The sequence below is a fragment of the Rhynchophorus ferrugineus genome, unplaced genomic scaffold, assembly GCF_030347505.1.
Source record: "Rhynchophorus ferrugineus isolate W39M unplaced genomic scaffold, kcgeb_rfMv2 rfM8, whole genome shotgun sequence".
In the NCBI taxonomy this organism is placed as follows: Eukaryota; Metazoa; Arthropoda; class Insecta; order Coleoptera; family Curculionidae; genus Rhynchophorus; species Rhynchophorus ferrugineus.
In genome coordinates, this window is record NW_027472587.1 from 28,185,357 (window position 1) to 28,208,531 (window position 23,175).

A 23,175-nucleotide genomic window follows, 5' to 3' on the forward strand; every position below is an offset into this window, starting at 1 on the left:
GTTCAAACCTTTTAAAAGCCGGCTTGGTGGCGCAGTGGCAAAAGGCGATAGGACGGTCCTCCTACTGTTGCGATAGCCGCGGGTTCGAATCCTGCTGGGGCATGGTCGTAAATTTATGTTTGTGATTGTCCTAGGAAAATGATCCCAGTCACGTCAGTAACCAGGCTGGGTAAGACCGGATGATTTCTAAAGGTGGTCACTCGCCAGATTTTTAAATATATTTTTAAAAAATCTTTTAAAACAAAACCCTTAAATATTTAGTACCATAGATATTCGGAGTAATTTATGATTCCCTTGAATGGTACATGTCTGTCTGTATTTTAAGAAAAAAAATTCGAAAAAATCACTTTTACATACATTGTATCAATTTTTCACAATAAAGCTTATCTATAAAAAAATAAATAAACTAATTTGTAGGCTTAATATATTTGTAAATGATATTTTCATATTCTATTATAACATCATGTTAGACAAAAATATAATTAGAACCAAAATATAACAACAAAAAAACAACTCTCAACTTGATCTAAAATCAAAGAGGTTGATTTATAAGATTATAAAGGCAATTTGGACCTATGCTGTCAAAACAAGGTTCTTCGATCGATTACCAATGCTTCTCGATACGTAACCAACGAAGAACTGCACGATGACCTGGAAATCTTAAGAATTTGTGAAGTTATCCAAGATTTCGCCTTGAAACACGAAAGAAGATTACTAAATCATACGAACGTGGAAGCAATACAACTGCTGGACAGGGTGCAGGATGTCAGGAGATTGAAGCGAACCAAACCATACGAAGTAATATAATGTGTATACCTTTAGTGTAAATTATAGCTATAAGTTATAATTTTATAATTGAGGAATACATATTGATGTATTTTCTCGCACTCGTCTTGCTTGTGAATTAATCCAAGTACAAATGAAACGTAATAATAAATTATTGCATAATTAAGATTGTACTAAGCGTATCTAACAAAGATGTTATAAAAATATTGTATTATGTACAAAAATCGATTATTTCCACTGTAGAAAATAGAAAAATTATAATTTATCACTTCTATTTTCCATTTCGTCGATATAGGTAAATAAAATCCAAGTCAGAAGCAATAAATACGTTACTTAAATGCGGCACGTGTTTGTAAAAAAACCTCGATCGGAAAGTAATAAATCGCTATAGCAAATCTATTTTGAATATCAGTGTATAAAGAATGCCTTTATATATTTTTTTATTTATGAACTAACAACGATATTTCGCTGGAACGATCTGCCAGGTAGAATCTTTATCGATATTTGTCTGGAGGCAGTAACTTTTATTATTGAGGAATTTATTTTCGGTGTTTGTATTCGTTCGATGGTATAACATCGGATAAATATTTCGAATTCTTTTTTTTATCTTGCAATTTAACGTTTATTGGGCTTTGTGGCAAATTACACTGCACAATAATTAAAATATTTCGAGCTCTGAAACTGTTGTTTTTTTTTTTTCGAAATGTCTACCTGCCTAAGATGGTTGGTTATTGATGATAATTTAATAAATATTGTATGGAAAATAATAAATTAGCTCTTATTTAAGTAATTGCATGTATTTTGATCAACGATATATTTTGCTGAAAATGCGAAGTATCAATTTCGATGGATTGGATATGTAGATGTAAACATCTTAAACATATAAAAACATAGATCAAAATAAATGATATAACAACTACTTACTCAATAATGGCAAAATAAATAATGCAAATAAGCGTTCAAGATCTTGATGTTCGAGGTGGTCAGGTGATAATTCTGCAAACATAACCAATTTTAAATGACAAAGGTGGAATTAAAATATCATTGAAATATTACGTAGATAGATACTTCTATTGTCAGGTAGTTAAAATATAATGGCACTGGCAGTCAAAATACTGGCAATGGATGATATTGATAATTTCAATAAAAGACGATTACAATGGTAGGCAATAAAATGATAGAGTAACCGGGATGGTTAGCAATAATCTTAGTCCATAGTAGTCAATAATTGATGGACAATCGTTATAAAACAATAACGGTAACCGATAGTAATAATAAACTATGCTTTAGATAGTCAATAAACCAAGTATAGTGCATGTATATAGCCAACAAGAAACATATAATGCATAATAGTGATAATAGCGATAATTGGTAGCAATGATAGACTGTGCTTGGATGAACTATGACATGTGCACAGGGTACTAAGGGAAAGTAACGCACGATGCACCAGGTTATGCCCTAACACTAACTATAATGGTGCACAGGAGATCAAGGGAAGTAACGCGCGAGATCTGCTGTCATTAATGTTAGTAGGCCTCGCTAGAGTTTAGTTAAATTCGCAAAATAAATACATAAATGAACAGCACTGTTACTAGTGCACTCACTTCTCCAGCTCCAGCTATGAGGGGCGTGCAATGCGTACAAGAGAGAAAGCTAAAAACCACACGGTAGATACGCTGCCACCAAGATCCAGCAGAAGCCACTTTCGGAGGCGTTTATGTAAACTTCAAGTTATCTATAGCTCATAACTACGCATCAGTAACTTTACTCGCTTTGATGTTAGTTTCTGGATTATAAAATAATTATAATTTATATTTTCAGTTGCAATCATAATATAAGAATTATGGAGAATATAGGACCATTCGAAAAAATAACTAAATAGAGTAGAATAAAATATATAACGATGGATGGACAAATAAATAAATAAGTAGAGCATAATGAATGGAGAATAATAAGCATAAAATAATAATTGGAGAATTATAAATGAAGCATAAGAAATGGAAAATAATAAATAAAATATGGGAAATGAACGCTAATAAATATAAAACAACAATTTGAACATAATAAATGGAGATTTAATAAATAATAATTAAAAAGATAAAGCTGGAATATTCTGTGAACACACCCACCATTTGATGAAACTCTTGGACGACACAGAACCCAATAAAATAAACTGGATATAAAAGGGTAGTGACTCTGACCGTCACGTCTTTAGAAATGGACTTTATGAAAAGATCAATAATATTGCCATTCATTGTAATTATTTCTGCTGATAAGTATTCGCAATGAACAGCAAATTTATACAGTTAAAAAGAAACGACATTCCCGCCTAGTCCTTACATTATTTTTCAAACCTTTATTAAAAAAACACTTGAACGACGCAAAAATTAAAAGGTCTAAAATGTCGAACTACGAGATATCGAGAAAATATAAACAAATAAAACTCCTTTTTAGAGATATTTCTCTACGTAGAATAACTGTTTTCATTTAGTATTATTGATTTTATTTATTGGTTTTGTTGTTTAATTTCAAGAAATCTCGTGTCCATCAAACAATTTTTGAAATTTGTGATGATGCTGCTTCGTCATATTCCAATTGTAGGTTTCGGTTTCAACGATTTAAAAATGGCGATTTTGATATCAATGTCAAAGAACGGCTTCGAGAACCATTAAAGTCCGAAGACGATGAATTCCAAGACTTATAGGATGACAGTTCAGCTCAAGCCTTTAAAGAACTTTCAGATAACTCAGCAGTTAACGACTTAACTGTTTCCAGACGTTCACATGCGATCCAAAATGAGGCAACTACCACACCAATTAACTTAAAATACTATTTTGCACCGTTTCAACATCGCTGTTTCACTGCTTGCCATAGGGATGTCGAAAAAATATCGATCTATCGATTTTTTCTTTGAGTATCGATAGTTGTGAATGGGAGTATCGAACTTTTAGTCTAAAATCTAGGGTTTTCAAAGGACAGTGTCGATCTTATGCTTTTAAAAAACTATGTACTGTTTTAAAACTATAACCAGAATACATGGAAATACGTAATAAAAAATGTTGGCTTCGTTCGAAAAAAGTTGTAACATTTTTTAAACTTAAAATTCAACTGGTTTTCTTCGTCGAAAGCTATACTAAGTGCTTTTCATTTTTTTTTTTGAAGCAGCTTAATTCTGTGGAGGGAATTCCATAGAAATTTTAACAGATTATATTCATAGGCGACAAAAAAATTGCCAAGAAAACCCTCGCTTTCAGTACTTATTCTTGTTCTATTCCTTTTTCCTATTCTTTGTAAAGTTTCTTGTATAGCTTCTTCTTCGATATGATGCATTTTGTTATTCTCTGTTACGTGATCAACAATGATTAACAATGATCAAGTTCATATTCCATCATCCATGGTATCGTTTGTCTATATCTATTATGTACCTTTACTGAAACTGTAACCTTTTACTTGCAAACCATAATAGTCTTAAATTTTAAGCTCTTAAGTAGAAAAGAAACACATACAAGATAAAAATGGAGAAAAAATAATTAATCAACATACGAAAAATACACCAACCAACAAGGAATAATAGACAATCGTATAAAATCACTAGTGATAAAACGCTATCAGAATCGCAAAACAGATTTCAAGCAGCAGATACAAGACCATATATACATCATAAGACAAACAGTGGAAAAAGTAGAACCCGATCACGAATACAGTACAGATGCGAGTGCACCTACCATACATTGATCTGAAAATGTATTTGACAGAATAAGAAAAGAAATACTATGGGTTAGATCAAAGAGGACTAATAAAAGTAATAAAATAATATAAAAGTAGCAATAAAATTGTAAGTATAATTGTAGTATTAATTTATAAATATATGGGATTAATACGAAACCCAAGCAGAACTAAGACAAGGTTGAAGTTTTATCCCAGTCACGTTTAATTAATGGATAAAATAATAAAGAAATGTCATATAGAAAAGGCAGGAATCGAAAATAGAAACATCGCTGGGAGCAACTAACAGAGGAGGAGATGTCAAGAACATACTGTAGACGAAAGAGACGAAAATATGCTGAATAAATAATGGATGGTATATGTACATAAAACGAGAAAGAACAGCCATTATATTAAACATAACAAACTTATACCAGTTACCGGTGTACAAGAAATGGGCTCATTGGACGATCAAGAATTTTTATTATTTTATCATTAGCTCCAGTAAGTTTATAGCTAGAGGCTTCCATATTGACCATCACCTTAGCTTCTTCAAATAATATCCAAGCCTTCTTTTTATTTGTTGGTATCGTTGCTTCGAGGTTTGAATCAAGCATCAATTTACGAAAATCGCTCCTTTCTATTTAACTTCTGATAAGTTTTCGATAAGTAAGATGTCTGCCACAATTTGTAAATTCGTTTCAGTATCAGACAATATTTTCCTTCTCATTTTATTCTAGTTGAAAAGAGACATAATGCTGTCTGATAAGTTCGAACACGTAACAGAACCAGCCTGTCAAAATCGTGCGGTTGTCAGACGTATGCAAAATGTTTTAACCTATAAACTATTGTGGCTATAATTATCTGTAGGTTTTAGATGTACTATGATTTTAAAATAAGTTATATTTGATAACATTTTTGTTTCATTATTTTATTTGGATTAAAATTTTCTTGTATGCCAAAGCCAAACTGAACTAAAACTCAGAGTTGATGTGGCAACATTACGACATTTTGACATCACAAATTTAGATGACGTATGTACAAAAAAAACTTTGAATAGGCTGTATAATATATTTATTTACAGTTCTATGAATAATACTCGTTTATTATAATATATACTATTTTCTTTTTCCAACGAAATCTATTTTTTAAATATTTTAATTTACTTTTCAATGCTTTTATATCGATATTGAACAGTTTTAGGCACGATTATATTGAAAACTAAATAATATGTTATAAATATCGTTGTTGGCGACATAAATTACGAACCGTAAGCTATTCTGCATGATTGTACTTTAACTTAGATGAGGAATATGTTGAGCTGTTGAATCGTGCGGCAAGAACATCGTTTGACGATGTTATATTCACATCGCTGGCAAGAGAAAGCATGGATAATATCAAGAAAATGTTAGAATCTGATATGAGTTTCGATCCAGGTAATGTGAATCGTCATTTGCACACATTTTGGACACAGACTGACACTGGACTTGTCGTGTGCTTTGACGTTAATGTAAAACTGATTCCGAGTTATCTAGGACAAACAAGATACTTTATCGAATGTTTTATACATTCTTTTGTTATTAATATTACACGTTTTTACATAGGCCTCTTTACACAGGTCACAAAACTTATGCTTAACTATTTTAACAATATAATATGAACAAACACAAAAATTCCAATTTTGTTCCAATTAAAATAAAGAGGATGTTTTAAGTATATTTCAAATATTTTAAACATATTTCATATATAAAAATGGACAGAAAAAATAATTTTAAGTCATATATCATTTACAAATAATTTATATTATATTAAAATCTCTTACCTAGGCTAATTTTGTAAAAAAAAATTATAGTTAGAAGTGTTTTAACAATTTTTGTGTGATAAGAAGATAGGAATATAACAAATAAATTTTTTTAAAAATTATATTTAATTATATTTCAATTGATTTAAAGATATTTATTATACATAGTTAATTTATAATAAAGGCTTAAATATATGTATAGTAATTTATATTATATTGAAAGTTCTTAAATAGGCTTATTGCTCACAAAAATTTATTAATACATTTAATTTAATACAAATTGAAGTTTAAATAACAATTGGACTGGTAACTGGCTATTTTTACAGGTAAACACACAGATTTTTACAGGGTATAACATTATACAATCCATCAAAAATTTGCCAGGAAATTATTATTTAAAACGCCAGCTTAAAGAGGTTGTCAAAATTATCATTTTCATTAGATAGAAAAATGTAAGAAACTCTTATACCTAATGATATAGAGATATGTCTAAATATTGCTGTGGTGCCAAATGTAACTTCTCCGTTAAACTTAAATTACGTTAAATTTCCGGTAAGGCTCAAGTTAAATTTTTTGATACATTTTTCATCTCCTATAATATAAAAAATATCATATGAAGAACCTTTTATAAACAAATATAACGTATTTATCAATATATAAAAATACAAACATCCATTTATCTTTAAAATTGCTTATTAACATATCTGGCACAGCACTAAAAAATGCCTTCATTTTTTCTTTATCGAATCTTTTCGATATGGAAAAATAGCGTGAAAACCCCTCTCTCAATTCATTCAATAAAGGCAAGAAATGCAATTCAGATCGAATGCATTAAGAGTAAGACTTTCATAACAATCAACATTTGATATTATTCTTCGTTTATTATGATTAACATAAAATCTTCTTCATTTAAAGTAGGTTTATACAACAACACACGTCCTGTATTTTTGACCTCATTTACCCATGCTTCAACACACTTGTAGCGTCACTTTTATGTACTATTTGTACTTGTGGAATTCAATTAATTTGCTTGCTGAATATTATATAAATCATTATGAGTCAATACTTCAACTTTAACTTATAGTCTTTTCAAATACCCACTGCTTAAATTAGCTCGGGTTTCATCCAATATAGCATCAATTGAAACTGTCGGTAATTATAATTTTAAGTGATTTTAATAACTCTCACCTCTCATTCTTTGATACATTCTTATGAATTCCTAATCGATGACGCTCAAATTTAGAAATAATAATATTTTTACTAAAATAGGAACCTCCAACCTTGAAAGTCTTCAAGCCAGCCAAACTTCAACGTTTCTCGTTCAATTTTAACGCTGTGGAATGATTAATTGATTAACGAGCTGTGATTTTGATAAGATATACTCATATAAAGGACATCGGGTCATATTTATCTGCACCTTTACTTTTGCTATAATCAACTATGCCTAAATATAATGAATTTGGCACAGAATTTAATCCAGTTTGCAAAATTAAGATAAAACATTTAATGGATTTGCACCTGGATGGAATGTCCCCATATCTCTGTTCAGATTAAAAGTGATAATAGTTTTTCTTTTAATTACTGGCTACCATTTATATAAACGGTACAAAAACAAATAAACTAAAAACAACAAAATTACGCGCTTACTGGTACCAATTATAGGTTCAAATCTAAAATGGCCGTTGTAGTTTGTAGGATTCAACCTCTCGGTTGCTTGTCCCAAAATCAGGCGGAAACCACCGAAATTTACCGAATACCAGTTAGGATTCTCTAGAATTAGTCACTACTTATTTTAATAGCCCATAAAAATGACATTCTTATGTATTAACATATTTTCCATTTAATATACATTTTTCGGTAATATATTTCTGATGTACTTTGCGCTAGATAACTTGGATTCCTTTTTATCAGACGTTATTACTACACGATACTCTTCTAATATTTAATAAAAGGGCAACCACCTTCCAGGACAGTTTAATGTGTTGCAGCAATTGTAACCAATCGTTGTAGCAACGTTAATGTGATTGTTATTCTAATACAGTACAGGATGTAATTAGATTTAGATAATTGTATATACACGTTTCAAATTTTCTAGAATAGTACAATATTATATTTTAATTTAAGGTAGTTGTTATTTAGTATTGTTAGTATGTTTATTTAAAATTTTAAATTAATTATTTTCAGGAATTAATTAACGCTCTAAATATATTTAAGCGTCAGATTCGAAAAAAAGTAAAGTTTAACCTGTACCTATTGGTTAGTGTCATTCATGTCATTTATGATAATGGGTCGGGGAAAAAGTAATTTCGGTTTTTTTATGATTCTTCAAAACGAAACGTTCTTCATACACATTTCAAGCACTAATCAGTTATATATAAACTGCTTTGATCGATGACATTATCCTACTTTATTGGGAACATCATAACTGTGTCACCGTGGAACTGTTGAGGCTTCTGGATGAAAAAAATAATTTTCAAAAGTCTTTTTCGAAAATTTGTTTTGTCTCATTAAAACAGTGGAAGTGATAGTCGAGCAGTTCAAGATCCGGACAATACAGTGGATGTCTGTGATATAGTATTATCATTAGCGTTGGTCGCAGTTAGTACAAAATTCGAATTAATGGTTTCAGCAGGTTATGATAGACAGTTACTTTCTAAAATCATCGAACACTTATCATCAATTTCTTTGACGACAATGACGTGTTTTGCAGCCGTTTTTGAAGCTTGGTCGGGCTTCAACAACAAACGTTTTTAGACATTATTGTCGTAAATGGTCCACTTTTCGTCACTCGCAATCTTTCAGTTCAAAAATAACTCGATTTAGTTTCGTTACAGTAAATATTCTTAAATGGAAACTCGGCCTATTAAATTATTCATCGTAGATGCCTTTAAAATCCAATTATCGAGCTTCTTTTGGTATCTATTCTTACGCAAGATAGTTCGAAACTATTCGCGAGTCGCGAGATGAAATAGGTCGGTAAACCTCGATATTTAAAGAATTTCTTCAGCTTCTTCAATGACTGCATCTCCAGCCAACATCTAAATTTTCTCGAATTCTGACACCGGGGTTCACTAAAGTACTCATCATCATAAACACCATATAATTTTCGATGCAAAATATGACGAAAATATCTCGGAATCTTCATATTCAAATCGCACGAAACTTTAATTGAGTAAAAGACTGATGCTAGTTTTATATTTTCGATGTTCTATGAATTAATAGCTTTTAGGCTGGGCGCAAAGTGGAACGCAGCTTGGTGTGGTGACGCAGTGAGGGTTGCGCCTAGTTTACGCGGGTTGAAACTGCCAGACGCCGAAACCGCGCAAATACGATTGCAGTTCTCGCTTCGCAGTAAAGAGGATACATTAAAAATCATCGTGGTGCGGTAGATTGAATATACTGCGCTGGCGCGTGCATCCCCGCCGTTAGAAATATTTAAATATTGTCAGTGTTGCTTGGGACGTCGTTGATGACTTTGTGTCTTAATTATAACCAAACTTCTGATATCAGCATAGTATTACTCTTCAAGCCGTAAAATATACTCTGTTTATTATGTTTATTATCTGTATTTTTTAAATTAAATGGTAATGTTCATAAGTTTTTCATTAACCTGGTATATATCATACAGGTATATATATATATATATATATATATATATATATATATATATATATATATATATATATATATATATATATATGTATTATATATAAATGTATTATATGTAAATGTATTATATATAAATAAAATTTTATAACAACTTCTTTTATACTTCTCGCACTATTTACTAATTAATTATAATACAATAAAAGTTGCAATAGAACATTTTTCCAAATAAAGGCAAGGTTAATATATTTAATGGAAAAAGGACTTATCCACTAAAAAAACACCATCACATTGAATGAAATCAGGACTCAAGTTCCTAAAAACTCAATGGTGTTAATATTTTGTGTTTTTTTAGTATATGTACCTTTCAAGTATTTTCTTTTATTTCTTATTATACGCTTATTTATATTTCCTTTATCTTCTTTGATATTTTGGCAGATTACTCTTCGTCATCAACCAATCATCGTTATCAACTCTTCTTTCCTAAAATGCATTCGTAAGATAGTAATCACATCGATATTCTTATGGAAATTACTATCTTGACAATTACTGCTTATACAGTAGCTTAATATAGCTTCTTGACTTCTTGTTCCCTGCAAAATTCTTTAAGAAATATTTTTTTCTTTATCTTCCTGTGCCTTCCAACTTTCGAAGCCTTACAAATTCTTAAAATAAAGATTAGATTATTTAACATCTATATTATGGACCCGACAAAGATGCTGACGAAAGTCAGTATGTATAGATACTAAAATCATTAAGTTGAGGACACAGAGAAGGCAGATATCTCTTTTTGTCATCGGTTTCAGTTGTTCAGCAAGCTCACGGTGAAATGCATATGTCTGTTTCTTTCTCTTGCTACTAAGTATGTCTTATTACAAACTTAACAAATTAATTTATCCTATTTGTAACAACTGAAACTAAACTTACCTTTGACTCTCCATTTTTGTAATCCTATTAGAATGCTAAAATGTTAAAGTAAAAGGCCTTTTTTAAGTAAAAAGGAATGTCAAAATATAACTTTATAAAGAGCCATATCAAACGCTTTAATAGTTAAACAAATAAAAGTCCAACATTTAATCAGAGCAATACGGTACATCGCCTTTTCTTTTGAGGAACGCTTGACCTGCCATACCATGCAGTGTTGCCAAATCCAAAGGCAAGATCTGTATATTGTACTAAGTGCTAAAAAAACGTATATACTCTATTATTGTTTTTTGTTTCGAAACAAAATATAAAAGTTAATTTCAGAAAGTCTTGTTAAATATATTATTTTTCTAAAATAAAATACACCCATAAAGCAAATGCCTAGCTGTAAATATGGCAACTTTCAGCATTTCGGCTTGCGGCGAGTAGATTGGGACTATGAATATGTGAATAGTTCCGAAAGTAGCCGAATCTTCGGACCACGATGATTTTTAATATATAGTCACGCTGCGTCACCTCACTACGCTTCGTCCCATTTTGCGTCTAGCCTTAAACGCACTATAGTATGACATCACCAAATAAATATTACTAGATATATTGAATTTTAAAGCCATCTATTAGGAGGAACCGAGGTAACTTTTTCCCCAATCTATTATTTTGATGTCTCCTTTCTTAACAATGACTAATTTTTTTTAACAATACGGACATGTATTTGTTTTCCATTCTTTCATTAGGATTTTATAACATTTTTCTTACACGACCAATAAAAACGATATTTCCATGCTTCCACGTATTGTGTTTAGCTTTTCATTATTTCAGTCATCCTAACATCCACAATAATAGGATATTCGATGTGTTTTAGAGCACGGCATTCACCATCCACCGACCACCAAACCATGGGAAGCTCCGGAAATTCCAGACACAGAGGAGGTGTTCGTTAATAATGGAGGCGTCTACAATGTCTATCCAAACGAGGAGGCTTTGAAGAACAACGCTCCTTGCAATTACCAGTATCCTAATGTTATACAATTTACTTCGGACTTTTACGTTATGTGTAACATGATTGCAGATGGACCTTTGTGAGTTAACGTTTTATTTTTGTTTGCCAACTGTTTGTTTACTACGAACTATTTATTATTAAGTGCTTGCATGTGTTTTGATCGAGGATATCTATTGGTGAAAATGCGAAGTATCGGTATTAAACAACCTAACCCAACTGTTGACTTGTTAAGGAGAGGAAATGGTCTAAATAAAATACAATTTATTTTCTTTATTTTTTTTTTGTATAAATTAGTACGCAAAGAAGAGTTTGTTTATCTTGAATAATATAGAAATTATAAAATGAAAGAATATAAAATCGATATGTAATGGTGAAAATAATTATGAATTGATTTGAATTGACTTACAAAATCGTATGTCTAGTTTGGCTAACACTGATTCCATCATCGGACCCAACTAATGACTCTTGATTCACTCTTGATACTTGTTCTTTCTTCTTAATTTTGATTAAATCTTGACTCTCTTGAATGTTTCTTAATTCATGTTCTTTGACTAATTCTGATTCTGACATGTCTGTTTCTTTTACTTCTAACTTCTCGACCTTGATCTGTTTTAACTTATTTTGTAATTCTTGAGTTTCACTCTTGTTCTTTTTATCACACTGTTCTTGATTATATTCTCATTCTGGAAGCATCGCTGAAGCTCCTTTCTCGGGTTCGTGGTAGTGGCTGAGAGGGCTGGTTAAAGAAATGCCTTTCTGCATAGCTATTCGTTGAGAATTTCGGGGAAAAATTCTTCCAGTTAGGAACTTCTCATGCGGATGGGGCACATGCGGTACGGATTCTTAAAAATGCTCAAATATTCCGCGATATTGGGTCTTCTTGAAATTTCTACCTGGTCTAACTTCTTACACGCTTCATCTAGCATCGGTACTTGATTGCTTGATTTTTTGAGTGTCAATTTCCCTATAAATTTGATTATTTCCAACAAACCATGGAAGGTTTAAGATTCTCCTAAGGAGTTTATTTTGTAAAACTTCAAACCGTTTCACCTGGTTAGGTGTAACAAAGTAGACATTAGAGCCGTAGAGGAGTACGGACCGAATTAACATCTTGTAAAATAAGCATTTGATGGAGATGAGAAGTCTGCTAGAAGGGCAGATCAGAGAAGATAGCAGGTTTGCTATCCCCGAGCCTTTCTGGATTTGGGAATGCCAACCGAACCGTCGGTCGAAGTGGAGACCTAGGTACGTGAGGTACCTGAACCCTCATTACCCGGAACACTCGAGAATGAGCCAATAAAACATATTTTTTGCTATCCACATGCTTTTTGTTTGCTAGATGCCTTTCTTATCTTGGCCTGGCTTCACCAAACATTCGATATATTGCGGTATAAATCATAATTTTTCCCATATTACAAAAAGAACCCTAAATTATAAGAACCAAAACACTTACACAGAAACTTACTGTTAAATTTGATGATATTCTTACATAGGCTCCATCATATTAAATACTTAAAGGATACATGTCGGAAAGATATTGGAATGCTACGTTCAGATAATAACTTCAGTTGGTCAGCCCACAGAGACTCCCTATTAAGGGATTCAAGAAATATATAAATATCCTCTATTGTTTAAGGACGTGAGATGTTTTTGACAAAATGCATTAGCTTATCGAAACTCAAACTAGGTTTACCTCGATACAAACTTTTCTTTCCGTTACATCAGTTTCTCCCGTCTTTGGCAATTCCACTTGTCTACATTATGTCGGCGATAGATCCCTGGCAACTATCACCTGTAACTGTTGATCTCTCCATGTGGAGTCTTCCCAAGAGACACGCCCCCAGTATATTTGGGGTAACAATATCTTTTGGCTTATGTCCATATTTACTTTGTCCACAAGCCTATTCACTTGTTCCATAGTCCCGTGCTTATTACGAAACCCAAATTAACGTTATGGAATAATCGTTCTTTCTGCAAAACTAACTCTTCCCTTAATATTCCATGTTTATGATTATGACATTTTTTATTATTATTTATTTACTACATTGTTACTAGTCGCTTCCGAGTAACCTACAATTTGTCTTTATGATAACCAAATCTAGGTATATAACTAGAAGGACCCATCGGCCTTATCTCAGTCTCTGTTGAAATAGTGTTTATACATATCACTGCTGTATTTTTTATTATATGCACCTCACTACATAAGATCAGATGTTTTGATTCTTTTGAGCCTACGTTCTGCTCTGGTGGTATTCTTCAATATTCTCATGAGAATGGAGTATTTCGTCATGCGCCCTTGCAATTGTCTTGATTTCTTGGCTGACTGTGGATCTTGACTGATGGCTGACTCTGAAGGTCTCGACTGTAGGTAGTCAGTCCTGTGGTATTTGGCTTATATTACTCTTTGCAGAACATCCCCATAATTGAACTTCATATGTCCATATAGGTTTCAGTATTTGCTTGTATAATAGATGTATAATAAATGATTTTCTTCCAATTAGCCAATACATTTTCCTATATTTCAATTCCAATTATTTTCTTTTCTTCTTTATATGTTCCTTCCAGCGAACATATAATTCATTCCGAGATATTTAGCGTTATTGCTATATAGAATGATAGTATTATTTAATGTTATTGGTGCTTGTACGGTCTGATTGTAGGTGAACTGCACATGCACAGATTTACTTTCGATAATTTTTATTTTCCAAACTTGTGTCCAATTATTTATATTGTCACTTGCCTGTTGTAATTTTCATGAGGCTTCTTCACTATTGTCTCCGACCTCTATAATTGCAGTATCATCATTAAATAAAGCCATCGTGATATTTTCCATTTGTGGTATATCACAAGTATAAAGTAGATAAAGCATTGGTCCCAATACACTTCCTTGTAGTACATCTGCTTTAGCTTCTTTTATTATAGAGTAAGCTTCTTTTAACTCTAAACATTTTGGCTGTAATGTACGATTTTTGTAGGTGTGTTCTTTTGGTAACATTTTCTGTAGTTTATGAATAAGGCCTTCATGCCAAATCTTATCGAAGGCGTGAAAAATATAGCTGAGCATACTTTTTTACTTTCGTAGGCTTTTTCAATAACATCTGTTATTATATGTACCTGGTCAATTGTTGAATGCTTGTTAATAAACCCAAACTGGTGTGTTGGTATATGATCATGATTATGACATAAAAGTAAATAAAAGTCGTATATACTTTAATTTGATTAATTATATTTGCAGAATCAGTTCTTGCAATTGCGAAAATAATCTTATTCGTCATAGTTAATGTTGTAATGTTCAGTGATTAAATGAGTAATTTAAAGTTATTAATACTTTGTTGATTATTAAGACTTAATGGCAATTAGTTTTAAGTAAATGCAATTTAAAACGGTTAGTAGGTGTTAGTTCTTAAGAAAGTTTGCATGTATATTAACATACAAACATTTGTTACTGTAATTGATATTAAATATGCAATATATTTCTGATTTTATATTGAAAGTATTGTCAAAACAAGTATTAATAATACCAACCTAACATTTTTAGGTTATTCTGTTTATTATATTATAAGTAAGAAATGATTAACTTTATAAATTGTGGTCGAATTTCGGCCACATGCCGTTCACTAGTATATATAATTTCTCAATAATTTTCGAAAATATCGGTACTTATAGGCCGGTTGAAGGTGACAGGATCAGAAATGAAAGTTATAAATCATTTCGCACTCCCACTCAGCTGATATAAAATTTTACGGAATTATATGGCTCGGTGAATGGAGGTAAGCCGAAATTAAACTGTTATGGTTAGATGATATGACCGTTTTTTATTGACGTTAAATATAAACATAAAATATAACAGAAAATACAAATAGTTAAAAGGGAGTGGCGTTAGTTTTACCTGAAGAGGCTCTTGGGCAGTCGATGGTGGCACGAACTGAACGATGGTCAGTCAATGAATGATCTAAAATACCCTTCAATGATATCCCAGATAAACGTCTCGGGGTTGACAGACCTTCGTTATCGTTCACTAGACGTCGCTGCTGGTACCCCGCACGTATTCACCATTTGGTATAATAGTTTCTGGGTATTTTGTAGGCCGCAATTCTAAGAGGCAAAATTCGACATGTCTCAAGCTGACTGCAAAATAATATATCGAATTGTATCCTTTCCCAGGAAATCGTTCTGTTATCGCCGCCTGAGCTACCTGTCCTCCAAGTTCCAGCTGCACGTCCTGCTCAACGAGCTACGAGAGCTGGCATCGCAGAAGGCCGTTCCTCATCGCGACTTCTACAACATCCGCAAGGTGGACACTCACATCCACGCCGCCTCCTGCATGAACCAGAAACACCTGCTGCGTTTTATCAAGAAAACACTGAAAAACAATGCCGACGAAGTGGTAACAGCGGCAGGCGCCAACTCGATGACGCTCAAGGAAGTATTCCAGGTGTGTGTTTATCAATAGGCGGCATCCGTGTTACACAGCTTCAATGTTATACTATAAAAGTTTATGATGTCCTTGTTTCAGTCAATGAACTTGACGCCTTTCGATTTGACGGTCGACATGTTAGATGTACATGCCGACAGAAACACTTTCCATAGATTCGACAAGTTCAACGCCAAATACAATCCAATTGGAGAGAGTAGATTGAGGGAAGTATTCTTGAAGACGGACAATTATATTAAGGTAATTGGTATAAGATTTTCAAATTTAATTCATACTTCAGCGAAGAACCTTTAACATATTTTTAAATATCATGTTTGATATGATTATTGAAACTGAATATTAAAAATAAATTCGGGTAAATGACTAGTATGGGTATTGTATAGCCTATCCAAAACAGCAGGGAACTCACCGCTTCTAAATTGATTACGTAAAAACATCGCAATATTGTCGCATTTAATTTTGATTTTTAGTTTATTTTGGTTTTATTTGTTGTTATACAAAGTGGGGAAAAAGTCCCTCTACTATGTTGATTGCCTATAACTTCGCTCAAAGAAATAATTTTTTCGTTATGATTGAAAAATTATATCGGCTAAATGGTGACCGCAATTTTTCTATACCACTTTCGGCTTTTTAAGGTATTTTTCATGACATCCTACTACATCTGAGGCTGAATTTCTTCAATTTCGTGACGAATATAAATCTTTAAGATGCTGAATCGCTTGGGGCTTATTCACATAAAATTTTGACTTTAAAAAATCCCATAAGAGAAAGTCTGGTGCTGTTAAATCCGGAGATCTGGCTGGCCATGCTAAATCGCGACCTTGAGAAATTAATCTTTGTGGAAAAACGTCATTGAATAATTGAATTGATGAAGGAGCTGCGTGTGCTCTGTCCCTATCTTGCAGAAACCACGTGTCCTCTAGTCATTGATCTTTCACTTCAGACACAAACAAATTTCGAATCATGTTTTGGTAGCGTTCAGCAGTAACAGTAATACCTTGGTCATTTTCAAAAAAATAGGGACCAATGATGTTTCCAGTATGAATACCACACCATACAGTTGTTTTTAGTGGATGCAATGATGATTCATGAATTAATTGAGGATTCCGTGTTTCCCAAAACCGACTATTCTGTTTATTAACGTGGCCGCTGAGAAGAAAATTGGCTTCATCGCTCATTATCAATTTAAACGAAAAATCTTCCATTTCACCAGGCAGTCTTAGAATTGCATTACTGTACTCAACTCGTTGATCAGGATCTGTAGGTAGCAATATCTTGACTAATTGAATTTTGTACAGGAACATTTTCAAAATTCACCTGAAACTGCGCGCAGAAATGTGTAACTGGGAACTACGACTCCGAATTGATATATCTGGAAACTCTACAACACTATCGCGCACCAGAGCCCCATTTTCAGCGTTACGAGACGTCCGTTATCTTTCAGAGCGAGGCCTGTCTGCTGTTGTACCGTACTGTCGACAATTCCTATGTAAACGATAAATTTTGGTTTTGTGAGGCACTGGACGATTAGGATATTTTTGACGCAATTTCCACTGAGTGGCAATAATGAAACGATTATTTTTTAATAAATATTGTCACTATTTCTGCTCGTTCTTGTGGCGTATATTTATCCATAATAAAATTTGAACGTCTACACAATTGTTAAAGCGAAACTGAGCTAAACGTCACATAACCAAGATGGCGAGCAAAATGATACCACCCTATATATACAACATTCTAATGCAAATAAAATAATGAAATAAAAATATTATAAAATATAATTTATTTTAACAATATAGTACATCTAATGCATATTATTGCAGGACTTAAGTACCATTAATTATACAGCCACAATAGTTTGTAGGTTAGAGTTGTTTTATTATATTTACATTCAAGTTGTCGTTCGACCTTCGTAGAGTAAAGACGTGTTTGGAGCGACGGTCAGTGTAATAAATTTGAAAGTGTACTACCTGTGCCACAAATGCGATTTTAAAAAATAAGTAAAAACCGTGACGACAATAACAGTGTTAAAACTGCGCGTTAAATGTTTAGTGAAAATGTGTTTAAAACGATGGTCACTGCAATAAAGTAACAAAGGTAAAATTTTGGGGGCTGTTAAGGGTCGGAGGTGCATCATCTGTACCACAAATGCGGCGTTATAACGGTTCTGAAACAAATACCGGTACTGAAATTTTTGTAAAAACGTGAATTAAACTATTCATTAAATAAAAATGATTAATAGAGAGAACCAGAGACTAAATGAGATGGAAACACAATCCTCAACGTCAGGTGAAGCTTATCTGGCACAACAGAATCAAATCTTTTGTCAAGAAAACCATAAGAGAACGCAAAATGAGCAAGCTCTCTATAATGCGTATATTAACGAAAAAACAGCCCGACGGAATCTGGAAATTGCACTAACAAATATGCAAAAACAATTAGATGCACTACAACTCCTAATAAAAAACCAAAACACATACAATCCAACTAGCATTCCCGTAGTGAACCAGTGCACTGAAAACAAATTGCCTGTAAACTATGAAACAGACGAGGAAGAATTGCAAAAAGAAGTAGGCTGGATAACAGTTAAAAGAAATAAGAAACGAAAAGCAAACTACACACCTGAAGCTTCACCACAACAACCAAAAACCATTAAAGCACAAGAATTGAATAAAGAAATAAAAGTGCCGAGACCACCTCCAATTATAGTAAGTAATGTCACAGACTTTGACTTGCTATATGAAACAATGAAAACAAATAATATACTATTTAGAGCAACAACATTAAACAATGGACAAATCAAATTAAACGCCGAATGTCGTAAAACTTTTACGAAAATTGCTGAGTGCTTGGAATTCCTAAAATTACAATGGCACTCGTATGAAGATAAGCAAACCAGAGACATTAAAGTAATGGCAAGAGGGCTTCCACCGACAGCTAAAACTACTAAAATAGTGGAAGAGTTAATAAAAAATGGACTTAAATGTACTGACGTCACAAATATCCTGAAAAAAGAACGAAATAAAAATAACAATGGAGAAATAGTTGTCCAGAAGAAGCCTTTACCACTGTTTATGTTATCATTCCAACATAACACGGACATAAAAGCAATTTATGAAATTAAACAAATTCTAGGAGTCGAAGTAAAAATAGAACCTCTTAGAAAGGCAAATCTTGTGCCACAGTGCAAGAGATGCCAATTACATGGACACACACAAAAATTCTGTAAAAGGGAACCAAGGTGTGTAAAATGCTCAGGAAAACACATCACGGGAGAATGCAAAAAACCCAAAGGAACAAAAGCGAAATGTGCGAATTGCAATGAAGCGCATCCAGCAAGCTACAGAGGATGCGTAGTTGCGAAAACATTCCAAGAGAGAAGAAATAAAATCAGTCAGGCTAAAGAGCAAAAAACAGTGACTCAAAATAAACAACCAAAAATGTACAACGAAATCAACGATGAAATGACCTATGCTCAAAGCATAAACCAAACCGCTCAAAAAGAAACAAAAAAAGAAGACGTTACAACCAACGAACTGCTATTGAAACTTATAGCAAAGCTGGACAACCAGGAAAAGATTATTGAATCGTTTTCTGAAAGATTACTTAAACTCGAAAACAATAGGGCGGTGGCCTCAAGAACTAAAAATGGCAAGTAAAGACATCCGCATCGCAATTTGGAATGCTAATGGGATTCAGAAACATCACGCTGACCTACAAGTATTCCTAGAATTGCAAAAAATAGATATTTGCTTAATATCTGAAACCCATTTGACAAAGGAATCCTTTATTAAATTTAGAGGATATTACTTTTACCACACCATTCATCCAGCTAACACAGCAAGAGGAGGAAGTGCAATAATAATAAAAAATAATATATGCCATCATCAAGAACCCGGACTCAGTTTAGCAGAAAATCAGGTAACGGCAGTAACTGTTATATCTAGCAAATACAGGGTTACATTAGCTTCCATATATAGCCCTCCAAGATACAACCAAAAAAAAGAAAATTACTTGAATGTTCTAAACAACCTAGGAGAAAAATTTATAATCGGTGGTGATTTCAATGCTAAAAATACAAGATGGGGATCTAGAATGACGACAACTAAAGGTAATGAATTACATAAAGCAGCTGCGGAGCTAGGGTGCAGTTACATGTCGACAGGAAAACCAACTTATTGGCCTACCGATCCAGAGAAAACTCCAGACCTGTTAGACTTCTTTATAGCTAGAAACATAACCACTAACTACATGGAAGTTGAAGAAAATTTTGACTTAAGTTCAGATCACACACCTGTGATTTTGACGCTGAGTGAAAACATTATAAGAAAACAACAAAATCCAACATTAACCAACAAGAGGACAGACTGGGAAGGATTTGTTGAAGAAATAAACAATCGAATTCAACTAAATGTTCCCCTTAAGACAGAAGACCAATTAAATTATGAAACCGAAAAATTCGTTGCAGACATCCAACAGGCTGCTTGGAATAACACTCCAGAAATTAAAACTTCAACCAAAGGAATAAATTACCCGAAAGAAATCAAGGAAATGGTAGCTGAAAAACGAAAACTACGGAAAAAATGGCAGCAAAATAGAACACCTGAAAATAAGAATATCTTAAACAACATAACACAAAGGTTGAAGAGGGAAATTTTGGAAATTAAAAACAATTCCATAAATAACTATCTACGAAATTTAACAGATGACAAGAACACAGACTACTCGCTCTGGAAAGCCACTAAATACCTAAAACGATCCTGTCTACATAGTCCTCCGATAAGAAACATGCATGGAAGTTGGGCACGCAGCAACCTGGAGAAAGCAGAAGCATTCGCTGACCATTTAGAGAAAACTTTCAAACCAAACGAAAGTGAAATTGAACATACTTTACCGGACATAGACGGCGAAAATTCGACAATTCAATTAACAACTCCGAAAGAAGTCACCAACGTTATTAAAACTAACATCAAGCCAAATAAATCACCAGGCTATGATTTAATAACAGGGCAATTGCTGCACAATCTGCCAAGAAAGGGTATTATAAAGCTCACTAACTTAATCAATGCAGCATTTCGACTGAAATATGTCCCAGACGTTTGGAAAATGGCTGAAATAATAATGGTTCCAAAACCTGGAAAATCACCAAATGATATAAAAGCTTATCGACCTATCTCACTGTTACCGATGATAGCTAAGGTATTTGAAAAGCTCCTCTTGAAAAGATTAAAACCAATTATAGAGAGAAAAAACCTAATACCAACACACCAGTTTGGGTTTATTACCAAACATTCAACGATTGATCAAGTGCATAGAATAACAGATGTTATTGAAAAAGCCTATGAAGATAATAAAGTATGCTCAGCTGTATTCTTAGATGTAGCACAAGCTTTCGACAAGGTATGGCACAAAGGCCTCGTCCATAAGCTACAGAAAATATTACCGAAGCAACACACCGAACTATTAAAATCTTACATCACAGCCAGAATGTTTAGAGTGAAACAAGAGGAAGCTTACTCTACAATAAAAGAAGCTAAAGCAGGTGTACCACAAGGAAGTGTACTGGGGCCAATTCTGTACCTACTTTATACATGTGATATACCACAAATCGAAAACATTACAATGGCTACATTTGCTGATGATACTGCTATTCTTGCTGTCGGAAACAATAGCGAAGAAGCAACCCGAAAACTACAACAGGCTACTGACGCTATAAATAAATGGACCCAAATCTGGAAAATACAAATTAACCAAAACAAATCTGTGCATGTTCAATTCACCTATAAACAGGCCGCGCTTACACCATTGACCATAAACCACACTGTCATACCATACAGCAATAATGCTAAGTATCTCGGAATGACACTTGATGCAAAACTACGGTGGAAGGAACATGTCAAAAAGAAAAGAAAAGAACTTGAGTTAAAATATAGAAAAATGTATTGGCTAATTGGAAGAAAATCTCAATTAACTATACATAATAAATTACTTCTATATAAACAAATATTAAAACCTATATGGACATACGGAATACAATTATGGGGATGTTCCGCAAAAAGCAACATAAATCTAATACAAGTTTTCCAGAACAAAGTCCTAAGAAGCATCGTAGGTGCACCCAGATATTACCGGACCATTTATTTACATCGAGATCTTCAGATACCGACTGTCAATCAAGAAATTAAAAGAATTGCAAAGAGACATGAGGAGAGACTTCACTCTCATGTTAATTTCGAAGTATTACAACTCTTGGACAACACCAAAACCGGACGCAGACTCAAAAGGACCAAACCATTTGAACTTGTGTAGTGTGTTGTAGTGTAGAGCAGTGAGGTGCATTAGAAAAAACTCAAAGTGTTAAAACAATTATTATTATGTTAGAGACTATGTAGGACTGATGAGTCCTATTAGATATATACCTAGATTTAAGCTATTATAAGGACAAATTGTAGGTTAGTCGGCAACGACTAGTAACAATGTATATAATTATAAAAAAAAAAAAAAAAAAAAAAATATTTACATTAAACTTTTTTCCAAACTACCTATGGTATACCCTGGAGGCCTAATCCACCCAATTAACAATTGTATATCCAAGTAACGTATTTTACTTTCATCAAAGAGCATATTTACGATTTTCTGTTTAGTTGTTTCCTTCGTTGATGTCATTGTCTTTCTTGCTCTGCTACTTGTTTACATTTTTTTTTGATAAAATTATCAATAGCACATCAATTATCAATCATTGTGTTTCCCCTAATACATTTGCCACATCTGCAAAACAGTTACTCTTCTTTGTCTCTAAAATTATTTTAACCAAATGCTCATGTATATTCTGAATAATTATACACATAACATATCTATGCATTTATATGTTTCACGCTCTACAATACGATTTTTTAGAGTTATCCTATCTTAATTAAA

At 32.9% G+C, this 23,175-nt stretch overlaps 1 protein-coding gene across 11 annotated transcripts in view; it reads left to right on the forward strand.

The window, feature by feature from the left end:
- AMPdeam (AMP deaminase) overlaps positions 1–23,175 on the forward strand; it is a 93,216-nt gene that overhangs the window by 53,996 nt on the left and 16,045 nt on the right. For 3 of the 11 annotated variants that reach the window (XM_076411182.1, XM_076411183.1, XM_076411186.1), the window contains exons 5-8: positions 5,796–5,927; positions 11,685–11,901; positions 15,987–16,257; positions 16,318–16,497. In XM_076411182.1, the coding sequence (XP_076267297.1) occupies positions 5,796–5,927; positions 11,685–11,901; positions 15,987–16,257; positions 16,318–16,497 (800 nt within the window). The remainder of the gene's footprint in view (positions 1–5,795; positions 5,928–11,684; positions 11,902–15,986; positions 16,258–16,317; positions 16,498–23,175) is intronic. The other 8 variants (XM_076411187.1, XM_076411188.1, XM_076411191.1 and 5 more) reach the window with 3 other exon arrangements.